Source organism: Macrotis lagotis, chromosome 6 (genome assembly GCF_037893015.1).
Source record: "Macrotis lagotis isolate mMagLag1 chromosome 6, bilby.v1.9.chrom.fasta, whole genome shotgun sequence".
NCBI classification, from domain to species: domain Eukaryota; kingdom Metazoa; phylum Chordata; class Mammalia; order Peramelemorphia; family Peramelidae; genus Macrotis; species Macrotis lagotis.
The window spans coordinates 50049487-50063538 of NC_133663.1; the positions used below are offsets into that span (position 1 = coordinate 50049487).

Here is a 14052-nt window from a genome sequence, read left to right on the forward strand (position 1 = left end):
TAAGACAGATGCCTCTGTGCTGGCCCCGCACGGGCTTCACCACCCGAGCCGTTCAGCCCGGAGTCCGGGCCGGGAGGCGGAGGAGCTGCGGCGCGTGGGGGGCTCCCGTGGGCTCCCACTCCCAGGAGCCGGGCAGCCCGTCCCGGCCGCGGGGCCTGCGTGCTCCGCTCCACGTAGCGGCCAGCAGCTCCCGGACCCGCGTCCAGCCCGGCCCCCCGGAGCCAGCCGCGGGCGGACGGAAGCCCCACGCCCACTGCCCCGCACCGCCCACCGCGCCCGCCCCAGAGGCTCACACAGACGTCCAGTGTCCGGCGGCGGCCAATGGGCGGTGGCGGGGGTGGGGCCGCGCGGAGTTCCCGCCCCGCGGCCGGGACCCTTATAAGGGGGCCTCGGGCCGCCCCGCCGGAGCCTGCTGGGGACCCCCGGGACCGCCCCGCAGACGCCCCGCTCCTCGCCCCCCTGCCCCCCTGCCCGCGCCGCCGGAGCCCGCCCCGCCCCGCGGACCTCACACAGCCGGACCCGGGCCGGACCCGGGCCGGGGGCCGCGTCTCGCGAGAAGTCTCCGCGCGGGGCGGGGGGCGTAGAGGGCCCCGAAGATGGCGGGGGGCGAGCTGCGACCCCCGCTGCTGCCGCTGCTGCTGCTGGCGCTGCCCCTGGTGCAGCCCCGCCCGCCCGCAGGTGAGCCCCGCGCCCCCGGGGCGCGTGAAGGAGCTGCCAGCCCGGGCCGGGCCCCGGGGGCCGCCTCCGCGCGCACCTGGGCTACAGTCCTGAGACCCAGGCCAGGGTCAAGGTTGCTGCCCCCCCCCCCCGTCTCCCTCCCCTCCCCTCCCGCCCCCGGCCGCGCCCCGCGCCGGGACCCGCTCCAGCCCCTGCGCCCCTAAAACAAACTTTCCCTGGGGCCGCGGCTCCCGCACGCGTGGGGCGCCCCCCGCTTCCGACCCGGGGCTGCGGCGCGCGGGGGCTGGGCCCCAGGTCCGCGGGGTGACGGGAGGGCGGGGGTCCCCGGGACCTGAATGAAAGACTGTTTATCCTCCTGCATTCCGGACCCGCCGGGACGGGAGGGAGGGGCTCCGGCCTTTCCCTGGGAGCTCCTGGCGCCCCTCCAGTCCCCCCCTGCACCCCCTGGCTCTGCCGTCACCCCTTCTTCGGTCTCCCCGCTCTCCTCAATCTCCCCCCTTCAGTCTCCCCGCCTTCAGTCTCCCCTCCCTGCAATCTTCTCCTCCCTCTAACTTTCCCTCTCCGCTCCCCCCCTCTCTCCGCTCCCCCCTCCGCTCCCCCCTCTCCCCGCTCCCCCCTCTCTCCGCTCCCCCCTCTCCGCTCCCCCCTCTCTCCGCTCTCTCCGCGCCCCCCTCTCTCCACGCCCCCCTCTCTCCACGCCCCCCCCTCCGCTCCCCTCTCCACTCCCCCCTTCTCTCCGCTCCCCCCTCTCTCCACGCCCCCCCCCTCCGCTCCCCTCTCCACTCCCCCCTTCTCTCCGCTCCCCCCTCTCTCCACGCCCCACCTCTCCTCTCCCCTCTCTCCACCCCCCCTTCTCTCCGCTCCCCCCTCTCCAATCCCCCCCCTCCACTCCCCTCCTCCGTCCAATCTTCACCTTTCTGAAATCTTCCCCCTCGCCCCAATCCTCCCTCCCATCTCCCCCTTCCCAACCCCACCCCACCCCAGTTGTATGCGACCCTTTCTAATTAGGTTTCCGAATCTCTCCTGGCCCTCATGACTCTAAATCGGGTAGTGGTGGGAAAATGTATGTGTTAAACCTCAAAGGTTTACAGTGAATAGCTCCAGAAGTTCCACTGCAGAGTTGTCAGAGCAAAACTAGTTTGAGAAAGAATAAGCCACTTTACAGAATCTCAAAGGGCAACACATTCAGACTCCTTCCCAAACCTATTGTGTGTCTATATAAACTTTTATCATTGTCTCTTAGTTTAGCTATGTACATATATATAAAATATAAATTATATATATGCAAACAGTTGTGAATTAAGTTGGTTTAGGTATTAACTTCCAAATTTTATGTTCCATGATTATAGGCAAATTTATGTAATATATATGTAACAAGTTCATATCACAAATTTATATATATATATATATATTTAAAAGTTTCATATATTTTATAATGCATACTTTTTATGCAGTTTCTGGCTTCATGGCTTTGGTCAAAGTGAATCATCTTTTCTCTAATCCTTTCCTCTCTCCCCACCTCCCTCACCTCTCTATAATGATTCAAACTTGGATTTATAAAGGGCTCACTGTGCATAGGGCCAATGCTAAGCACTTTAAAAAATATTATCTCATTTGATCCTCACCATAACCCTGGGAGATTGGTACTATGATTATCCCCATTTTATAAATGATCAAACTGAGGCAGTGGGGAGATAAGTGACTTGCGCTGTCATAGGATAGATTTGAACTCAGGTCTTTCTAACTCTGGGTGGGTAGTCCGATCAAGTGACTTAGTGAACTTCATAGACATCCTGATATTTTAATCTCAGTGATAGCTAATTAAATTACATTTTGTCTTACTATCCAAAATAAAGGATTTCACAGATGATGACTTTACAAAGAAAATGAATTTATTCAGAACATGTTAAAAGCCTCACAATTGGTAACAATTTTTTGAGAAAATTAAATTATGGTTCAACATCCAGGAAAAATTAATTCCACAAATCACAGTTTATAATGGTAGCCAATGATGAGAAAAGTGAATGTTCTCTCCTACTACATCATATATATACGAAAATATTATATTAATAAAAGCACTAAGTAAATAAGTTTGACTAATAAATTCTAACCAGAAAATGCAAGCTAATATCTGTACAAGGTCTATTTTGTTCCATTTCCTTTCAGGACATAATTTTAGTATGCATTTATATGACTAAGGAGTTATATCAATTTAGAAACTGTAGCTGTTTTCCTATATTTGGAAAATGCCATTAATCCTGGTTTTTGCATATAGAACAAACCCCCAATGGGTATGATTTCTTCTTTTTCCTTTTTTGACCCCTTACAAACTACCCTCAAACTTACTTTAGACATCTCTTATCTGTAAAGGAAAGGAAATGTAATGTTCTATGGCTCTATAGTATCATGGGAAAGAAAACAAAAATATTTTAAAAATCTCTGTTATTCACTTCCATATATTAAAATATAACCTGTTCTTTTATATGTATTCCATTGTAGAGTCCTTTAGCTACTGATTTCATTTCTGTGAACTGCTGAGTAAGTTTTGTTGTTTTTACTGAAAGTTTTGTTATTTAGTATTTTATTTAGTATTTTAGTATTTTCCCTGTTGTCTTCAAACTTTCATATATTTTCTGTGAAAATGAAAAATGGTGTAAACAGGTTTATAATTTAAATTATCTTTTAGGAGTCTGAATGCTGGATTAGAAGTCATGAAGACTTTGATTTCAGTCCTATATCAGACCATTACTAGTTATGTGACCATGGGAAAAGCACAGAATTTTTCTTGATCTTAGCTTACTCACCTGTAAAATGTCAGTGATGACAACTTTTTCACTTCATAGTGTTGTCTTTGGGGATCTAATGAAATACTCTATATGTAAGGTCCTTTACAAAATTTTTTTTTGTGCTTTACAAATTTCAAACTACTATGCAAATCTTGGTTATTATGAATATTATTAATAACCAATGAGCATATTTTCTTCCACATTTTCTAAGCATGATATACATTCATATATATATATATATATATATATATATATATATATATGTATGTATATAGTAGGTTTCTGGTGCCATTTTATAACTCTCAGAGTGTCAGGTTCTGCTTACTTGCTTTCTCCAGACTTTTCTGGAAGCAAGGAGGGCATTTAAAACATAGCTGTCTCCTACATCCTGGGTCAATAGCAACCCTCTTGACTATATCTCATAAGATCTGGGGAGATATGTAGGATGATTAGAACAAAAATGGAAAAGTATTTGTCATTTCTTTAAAACCAAGTTCCCCTATCAACTTTAAAATATGATGTCATATGTTTATTAATCATAGAACCATAGACATTTATAGCTGGAAGAAATCTCAGAGATCATTGAATCTAACCCTTTTGAGAAGGAAGAAAGGGAAGGCTTGCTTGTACCTACTAATGAAAACTGGCAATTGAGATTTGAGAGGTACTGATATGATGTTAAGGGATCTGAAAGAAGTTCATGTTTCTCTGTCCATCCACTGTTTGGGTCAGTGGCATGAAGCCAAGAGGAGGAACTCAGAGTCCTAATTTTGGCCACGTCACTATGTTTTGCCCTTAAACTTTTCTCTCTGAGCAGAGCAATACAACATACCAATGTATTCTGTCAACTTAAATACGAAATATGGCCATAGAAACAGTCTTTTGTGAATTGGAATTGGTACAGTAGATCCTTTCTGTAGATTAAACTTTCCCCCTTCTTCTCTTCTTGGAATGCTGGACTCTGGATATCTAAACTCGTTTTTTTGTTGTTTTGTTTTTTGGGGAGGGGGCATGAAGGGAATGAAGAACATAGAGGTCAAATCAAGACCCAATTGGTGCCAAGTTAAACTTAGATCAGCAAATGGAAGGAAAAGAAATCCTTTAGAAGGAAGATTGATTGGAGCATAGAAAAAGAACTCTTGAGATCTTCAATGTCTGTTGCTGTTTTTTGGTTAAAAAAATTGAGTGGCGCTGCTCTAGACAGTAGCATGCTGGCCCTAGGCAATTAGAAGACCTGTTTTTCATTTGGGGTTTTACTAGTGTTTCTGATGACTTCTTGCATTCAAACATAGAGCCTTTGCTTCATCTTCTGAAAGGGAGATTTTACTCAAATTTGCTATTTATTCAAGTGTCTCTACTGGTCTTCATGATTAAAAGGTTCTAAATCAAAGTGTTAATGTTTAATAAAAATTGGGTTAATATGGGCAATATTCTCCATATCAGAAAAGACCAATTAATTTTTAGAGTTAGAGTCTTTGTTATCACCCTCATAATTAATATGAACTGAGATCTTTTGAGTCTTTAAAAGTCAGACATGCCTTTTTTAAAAAAATTATTTAAATCAGTGGGGTTAAGTGACTTGAGCAAGGTCACACAGCAAGGCAGTTATTAAATGTGAGCGTGCATTTGAACTCAGATCTTTCTGACTGCAGGGTTGGTGCTATATCCACTGTGCCACCCAACTGCCCCACAAGATATGCCTTTTTTAAAAAAATTTCTGAATTCCACACATTTATTTAAATCTTAAAAGCTTGAATTTATTGCATGGAAATAGCTTCAGTCAGTTTGATCTTGGTTTAATGGAAACAGTGATCAAAGAACAGGGTCTTGCTTAAGCTAAATTACTCATCCTTAGCCAGAAAACATTAGACTTCACCCTGCTTAATGAACATGATAATTGTTTTTCCATCTTAAGCAGCATTAGTCCTTGTTCTGCCTTAATTCATGATATCCAGAATCATTGACCTATGTGTTTGATAATGATGCTCTTGAATGTTAATGAATTGATTCTGTTTGTAATTCAAATAACGTATTTCTAGTTGTATAATATACTTCCTTTTGTAACTCTGTTTTGGACATCTTGTCCATTTTAAGCCCTTAAAGTATTTTTAACTATTTTAAAAAAGCTAATCAGTTTCCATTTTTAAAAGTCTTTCTTAAGTGTTGTTTTGGAGATTTTAGAGTAATCTTTGTATTGTATTTAATCAGATTCATGTATTCACATGTTTAAAGTAATTCAGATTAAAGAATTTATAGGCTCTATCTAGTGAGGCAACTTGGTACTAGATAAGAACTTTGAACTTGGATTTAGGAAGACCTGGATTGAAATCCATCTCTGTTGCTTACTCTATTTAACTAAGAGCCAAAATTGTGGCTTCATTTCCTTACCATTATATTGCTGGTGATAATTATAGACTCTAAGTCACCACATTTATGAGGTTAAAATAAGATCAGGTATGTAAAGTGCTTATCATAGGTTAAAGCTTTTATATGTTAGACTAGCATTCATATACAGCTTAAAGCATTTTAAGAAAGTATTTTTCAGTTAGAGACATTTCAGCAGGTTCCTATATTGGTTTTGAGTAAGAAATAGTTGATACTTTTCTTTCTTATTGATGATTGAAATATAAGCTAAGATACATCTAGTCCTTTTCCTGAGTTACTTTGTATTTATATATTAGTGAGTGTATATAAATATATATATGACCATGTATATGTGTATATTATGTGTATATTATGGAAAAAGTGCTAACAATTTTAGACTGAGTTTTTAAAGACAGTTTAAATTTTAAGGGGTACTTTGTCTATGCATCATTTGTACAGGAATAAGAAATCTGAAGAGAACAGGAATAAAAAATCTGAAGAGAAAAGCACAGTTCTTTTGTAAAGATGAGGTATGGGAGAAAATGTGGTGGCAGTAGGGTTGAATCTTAGTATATTTTCCCAAGTTGCTGAGCAAAGCACAAATTTCAGTTTTCTTTGTTCTTCTTTGGTTCTTATTATACTGATGAAGGGACTGAAAGATTAAGTTGTTACAGACCAAGACAACTGTGTAAACTTATCATCATCCATACATTGATAACACAACTTACTATGTATTAGATACTCGGAATAGAGAGGAAGAATTAAAGGAGTTTGTCCCTTACCCATTAGAGGAAAGATTCTTAACTAGGTGTCATAAACTTATTTAAAAAAGAAAATTTGACAACTATGTTAATAAATTGGTTTCCTTTGTAAACTGATGTATTTTATTTTATACATTTAAAAACAGTGCCTGAGAAGGGAGTTTATAGACATCACTAGAGATCCTTAAGATAAAAAACACCTTGTCTAGTGGTTTAAAATTGTGGTCTTTGCCAGGGAGAAAGAGATTTCAGTTCTGTTTTAATTTTAATGAAAAATGATATATTTCGTTAATCTCTCCCCTCTCCTTCACAGCAGGGACTGCATCTTGACCATTCTTGAATTTTTTTCTCTGGAATTAAAACACGAAGATAGAATAATATAGTAGAAGGAAGATGGTGTCTCTGCATGGATTCTAATCTATGTGACTGTGAAAAGACCACTATTTATTTGGCATGATGATCCCACCTCCATGAGTTAGGTAGTTTTTCCCTGGAAAAATCAATAAAACTGCTCCTGGTTATATTGATGTGGGTTCCTGGTCACCTAAATGGCAGTAAAAAGCCCACCTACTTGGAATTGTGGTCCTTCTTTGCCGACCAAATGAGTTTCTTTGTGGAGACTGAAAGAGGGAAGGTTGACAATGTCTATTCATATGAAATGCTGGATTAATTTTATTGGTAATAAACCTAAATAAAATAACTCATTTCTGACATCAACCTGAACTAAGAGGCCCTTACTAGTTACATTGGCCAAATCACTTCACTCTCCTTTTATATCCAGTTTCCACTCCAACCTTAATTCAACCATTTATGATATTAGATAACAGCTATTTAGGAAGTGAACTATTGAATGACTATTCCTGGAAATTGATTGAATTTGCAAAGTTTTGTTGAAAGCAATAGCACTGATTAAATATTTACTAGATGAGTGTATGTGCAAATAGAAAAAAAAAAGACAAACCTTGTTCTCATTGAACTTAAATCTATTAATGGAAAACCACACATAAAAAGAGAGCTGAAAAGTGGAGGGGTGGAGCAGTGTCCAAAACTAACAAGTCAGTAGCAGAACCTGGAGAGGAATGAAGGGATGCATGGCCTAGACTCTTCCTCAAAATGAAGGTTGTGGGAGGCGTTCATGAATTTGAGAAAGGGGATGGAGAATGGAAGGATGTTCCAGAATGAGAAGTTTTGAAGGGCTTTAGGGGACTTAGAGAATTTCTGGGGGAGCAAGACTGGAGAATCAGGAAATCCGCATTCACACACTGTCACTCTTTCTAAAAATTGAAGTTTTGGCTTTGCCAGCTCTAGGGACCAAGAATCAGTGAAACATTTCATTATAAGAAATCCTGATTTCTTTTCTAGGATTTAAACTTTGTTGACTCAAATGCTCATTTGTTTCTAAATTAACCTGTGATTTAGGTGATGAGAATTTAGAATTAAAAAAAAGATATGCAATGAAATTCAGATAATAACTCCTACTATCTGTCATTCCCCAAAACACCAAATGCTTTAGCATATTTGGGTTTGTTACATGAATATATATATATATATATATATATATATATATATATATAAATGATCATTATATGTTATATATTACTACATTTTGAAGATGAATAACGGGTCCATTACAGTTAAACACCATAAACTGAGTTAGACTTTAATTCATTTGCTTGATTGTTTTCTAATTAGACAATAATTATCATTAACTAGATAGCTGTCCTGAACACCAAAAAAAGTTTCTATTGATAATTATTGTGCTATGTTAAAAAATAAAGACCACTTTGAAAATAGACCTGTGCTTTTGTTTCCAAATTTGTTAGATTATTGAATGTATTAATTATTTAAAATGAATTTTAACAAACTCAGACATAAAAATTAACTTATCTAACAGAAAGAAAGTTAGAACCCTGAGGGAGTATAGAACAAAAAGAAAATTGGGAGTGATGTTCTCTTTGACAGCTTCTTGCTTTTGAGATTTCCATCCAGCTTCCTCATCTGGAACAGCCCCCCCCCTTTTCCCTCCTCCCCCCTCCTAGCATTTGATAACCTGATCCTTTGTAGGTAACTGACTTTGACAGGTGTGTCAGTCATACCTGATGCACACAAGGTGGAAGTTGTTAAAGTCCTTTTTGCTGTCAGTTGCCAACTACTAATGCAATAGCATCAAGATTTTGGAGAAGGAAACTTATGTTATCCAGACACAGTTTTTTTTTGTGAACAGCAATTCAATTTATAGGATGTAAGGGGTGGGGAGAGGAGGGAGAGGGCTTATCTTAAAATGTATTCATTGTAATTAATTTTTAAGAAAGTAGATTCATGGAAAATATTTACATATATACACATGTATAAAATAATTAGAAAATATTTATTCTTTTATATAAGATAAATTTTGTTCCTGATATCTGAATCTTACCTAAATAAGTAAAAAAATTATGGATGATTAATGCTTATTAAGTAATGTTAGGATATCTCTTTTTTTTGAGCTTGAAGAGAAATTGCACCTTGTACTTTGAGAAACCTTGATTCTAATCCTAGCTTTGATGGTTAACTCTGGGCAATTTATTCAAACTCAAAGCCTTTGGTCTCTTATTTGTAAAATAGAGATAGTAAAAATTTCTGCTTATTTCCTAGGGCATAATGAATAAAGAAAGACCCTTATAAACTTAGGGAATCTCTGTAATATTTATTTCTTCATGACATGGACAAATTGGCATGATAATATTTATTTGATCAGTATGAGCACAGCCCAACAGATCTGAACTGTGCAGTTAGGAATCTAAATGTATACTGCTAATATCAGAAGTTGGTCACTTGTAGAAATTCAACAGCAGACATAGTCAGATGTCATAATCAGGAATAAAATGTTATCACTTAGCAGATTGGCAGATTGAAAACTATTATGTTATTGCTCTTTCACTTGTGGTCATACACACAACATGTTATCAGAGGAAGGATTTGAAGTGAAATTTTTCCAATTGCACAATTGCCAACCTAGCTCTCTGTCTGCTGTATTCTGCTGCTTCTTTATTTGATGTACTATAGTTTCTTAAAATTGATTTGTATCTTAAATTTCATTGATTTTAAGTTCTCCAAATATAACTTCTTCATTCTGCAAATAGAGCAACAATGATTGTATGTAATTCTCTCTTCTTTCCTCAACTTGATCTTCCCATGAAGTCTTGAAATTCCTAATGTTATGGTGATATGGATAGTTGTTTTTCCAATAAAGGTTAATTGAACTTTTAGTCCAATTAGCTATAGTTATTTAACTAGCAGTATTGATTTCAGTAGTCAGAAAATCTCACATCATCACCATTGAAGTAAAGGAAGTGAATTTTTACAAAAAAAACATTCCTACAATTTAATAGAGTTGATGTCTTTGTATTTTTCCTCTCCGATTGAATTAAAATTTTAGACATATTAATCTGTCCTTAATTTTTTTTTTAATAAGGCCTAGGCCTCTGAAAATGTTTGAAGAACAGTTTGGAGAATGTTAAAAGTGGGAGGTCCTTATGAAAAGGAGTGAAGTTTATGGGGGGGAGGGAAGGAGAAATGTTTGGGGAAGAGGTTAAAATGTTTTCAGGAAGTCTTGGAGGAAAATTACTAGCTCTGCCTATGTATCAACCCAAGGAAAATTGAACTGTAATCATCCAACCAACAGCTGTCCCACAATGAGGTCAGATGGGATTCTTTGGAATACTGACCATCTTTTTGTATTATGCAGAGTGAACTGCTTGGGTGGAACAGACTGGTTTATACAGTTGGATACTGCCAGATTTATTGTTATAGGGTAGTTTGTTGTGTCAATCAATAAATATTAAAACTCATTTTGTGCCTGTCCCTGTGATAAACTCTAGGGTTACAAAGAAAGGTAAAAAGACCAATCCCCCTGCCTTCAAGGAGTTCACAATCTAATAAGGGAAAACCATATACAGAACTGGATGTCACTGTAAATGACTTGAGATCAGGAAGACCCGATTTCAAATTCAGCCTCAGTAGCTTAAGTAACTGTTTGACTTTGGGCAAGCTGCTTAAGCTCTGTTTGCCTCAATTTCCACATCTGAAAAATGGAGATCATAACAACACCTACCTGAGGATTAAATGAGATAATGACTATAAGACTTTTAGCACACTGATATGCCATAGGCATTATATGTATTAGCTATTATGCAAACAACTATGTATAGACAAGCTATATTCAGGATAAATTGGAGTTAATTAACAGAGGGAAAAGAATCAAGGGATTACCATGACTGACATATGTCTTGGCAGACCATATAATAATGATTATGATGATAATTTATCAGTGACCATTTTTATAGTGTTTTAAGAATTGCAAAACCCTTTATATATATTAACTTATCTGATCTTCACAACAATGCTGTGAAATAAATGCTATAATTAGATAAGGCAAACAAGACACTGGGAGCTGTGACTTGCTCAGAATCACACCACTGGAAGTCAGAGTCTGGGTCAGGATCTGAACTCGTGTCTGACTCCAGGTCCTGCCTTCTTTCTCTTGTATCTCTTTGCTGCCATAGTTTGTGAAGACTGACAGCTGTGATATGTTGGCTGTTGTCATTCTCTCTTAACTAGGTGTAGAATGATACAGCCATTAGAGAGGTGAGGCAGGGGAAAGTGGGGATGGAGAAGAGAACCATCAGTTAGAGTTTCATATTAAATCTGAATAAATGACAGTTTTCTTAAGATCTGGGTGCTTGCCATAGCTTAACCTTCCCTTTGATTGAATGCATCGGGAATATCTTCTAGATGAGGCAAGTCCTCCACCTTTCACAGATGATATTGGAAGGGGCCTTTTATTTTAGTCAGAGAGGGTATACCCTGCAAAAGTCTGTCTTTTTCAAAGCCTGAAGGCTTTTTCTGCAGAGATAAGATTTGAGAATTATTTATGTTTTATCTTTTTTACTTAAAAGGAAAGAAAGTTTTCTAATCCTCCTATATTATGTTTATATACAAATTACCTTGTAAATCAACCGAAGACTTTTGAGCTAGCATAGTTGTATTAAGTAAAGCATAGCACCCCAGTGCCTTGCCTATAGTAGCTATTTAGGAGATACTTATTTTTTTTATTTCTCTATATTTTTAAAATTTTTTTAAGAAATACTTTATATATTTTGAGTTTTACAATCCCCCCCATTCTTGCTCCCCCCCCCCACAGAAGGCATTCTGTTAGTCTTTACATTGTTTCCATGGTATGCATTGATCTCTATTGAATATGATGAGAGAGAAATCATATCCTTAAGGAAGAAAAATAAAGTATAAGAGATAGCAAAATTATATAATAAGTTTTTTTCCCAAAATTGAAGATCATAGTCTTTGATCTTTGTTCAAACTCAGTGATTCTTTCTCTGGATACATATGGAATTCTCCATCGCAGATAGCCCAAATTGTCCCTGATTGTTGCACTGATGGAATGAGCAAGTCCCTTGATATTGATCATCACCCCCATGTTGCTGTTAGGGTATACAGTGTTTTTCTGGTTCTGCTCATCTTGCTCAGCATCAGTTCATGCAGATCCCGCCAGGCTTTCCTGAATTCCTATCTCTTTTGGTTTCTAATAGAACAATAATGTTCCATGACATACATCTACCACAGTTTGTTAAACTATTCCCCAATTGAAGGACATTCACTTAATTTCCAATTCTTTGCCACTTCAAACAGGGCTGCTATGAACATTTTTGTACAGGTGATGTTTTTACCCTTTTTCATAATCTTTTCAGGGTAAAGACCCAGTAGTGGTATTGCTGGATCAAAGGGCACATTTTTATTACCCTTTCGGCATAATTTCAAATTGCTCTCCAGAAAGGTTGCATGAGCTCACAGCTCCACCAACAATGCATTAGTGTCCCAGATTTCCCCCATCCTTTCCAACATTGATCATTGTTCTTTCTGGTCATATTGGCCAGTCTGAGAGGTGTGAGGTGGTACCTCAGAGATGGTTTAGTTTGCATTTCTCTAATAAGTAATGATTTAGAGCAAGTTTCATATGACTGGATTGCTTTGATAGGAAATACTTGTTGAGAGTTGGATGAATGAACTATACCCTGTGGTATAGGAACCTTCACTGAAGGCTACTTCTGAAACCTCATTAGGATGATACTGAAACTATATTCTACTTAAGGTCAATAGAGCACAATGTCAAGCTTGGACGGACAAACTGGAAGGTGTCATCAGATCATTACTGGTTGACCTCTTAGAAAGAGATGTGTTGCAGTCCCTAATGGAGGAAGAGGTAGCATACTTAACTATTTGAATTCTTTGTTCTCTCATCTCTCAAAAATGTGCTGTTTTTCATGTTGAGAATTTAAATCCTCTTTTTTTATATTTAAAACATTTTTCTTATGGAATTTTTAATTTTTTCCTCCCATCTCCCTTCACAAGGAAAATAAAACACTTTTTGAAACATGTAGACATAGTCAAATAAAAATTGAGGTTCTTTTTCACATCCTTAATAATGACTTTGAAAGTCTGAAGCCCTCTCGTTAATATCAATTAGTTAATATTTAGTCCCTTACTTTATTTGTCCAAATTGATGGCTTCTCTTCCTGTGAAGACTCTCTTAAGCTAACTCCTTTGTAACACCTACCTGATTTACCCCCACCCCAACCTCATGCTAAAAGTGATACCTCTTTTCTTGAATCTTTATTCAAACCATCCTACGTAAATTTTATATTTTATTTTATATTTTTGTTATTTGGATTCCCCCCCCTCCCCCTTCCTGACATCCCTCTCCCTCTTCTTCCCTCAATTATTCTCTCTTCTGATCCCTCTGAGGTCATGTTGTAAGCTCTTGAAGAGCAGGTATTATTATTTTTTTTTACACATTCAATTTCAAACTCAGTATCCTGCTCAGTTTAGGCACTAAATATGTTTGCTGAATTGAATTATCCTTACCTTCTGCGTACTTGGAATAGTTTTTTTTAAATGAGTTATTTAACTCAATTTCTCAAAAAAATTCTTAATATCTATCATGTACAGGAATATTCTTCTGTATCAACATAGAGCTGAAAACAAAGATAAGGAGTTTAATAGATTTTTACTGATTAATTTCCTTATGGTATACTATAATAGACATTGTGCTAGACTCCTGGTATGCAAATGTTCAGTAGAAATATTCTCTATCCTCAAGGAGTTTACAACAAGGTTTTGACATTGCTGAAATGAATCCTTAAAACAAATCAAAACAAAATAAAATAAAACAAATTAGGACTACTACTTGTCCTTCAATATTTGGAGAGCATAAAAATTAATACCTCAAATTCTTTGTAACATAGGTCATTTAATAGAGAATTCTTGTAAATATTTTCCCCAGGGTTTAATCAAATGAGCTTCATAATTCATGACTGAAATTACTTTACTATTTTTTTCTAAATACAGACTTTTAAAAATTTTCTTAATTTCTCTAGAACTCAATGCTTACATAAGAAAAGCATCTGAAT

General features: G+C 38.5%; 1 protein-coding gene across 2 annotated transcripts in view; it reads left to right on the forward strand.

Moving 5' to 3' along the window:
• Positions 1 to 444: 444 nt before the first annotated feature.
• Positions 445 to 14052, forward strand: part of PLOD2 (procollagen-lysine,2-oxoglutarate 5-dioxygenase 2) — a 104640-nt gene continuing 91032 nt past the window's right edge. For both annotated transcript variants that reach the window (XM_074191132.1, XM_074191133.1), the window contains exon 1: positions 445 to 678. In XM_074191132.1, the coding sequence (XP_074047233.1) occupies positions 597 to 678 (82 nt within the window). In that variant the 5' untranslated portion in view covers positions 445 to 596. The remainder of the gene's footprint in view (positions 679 to 14052) is intronic.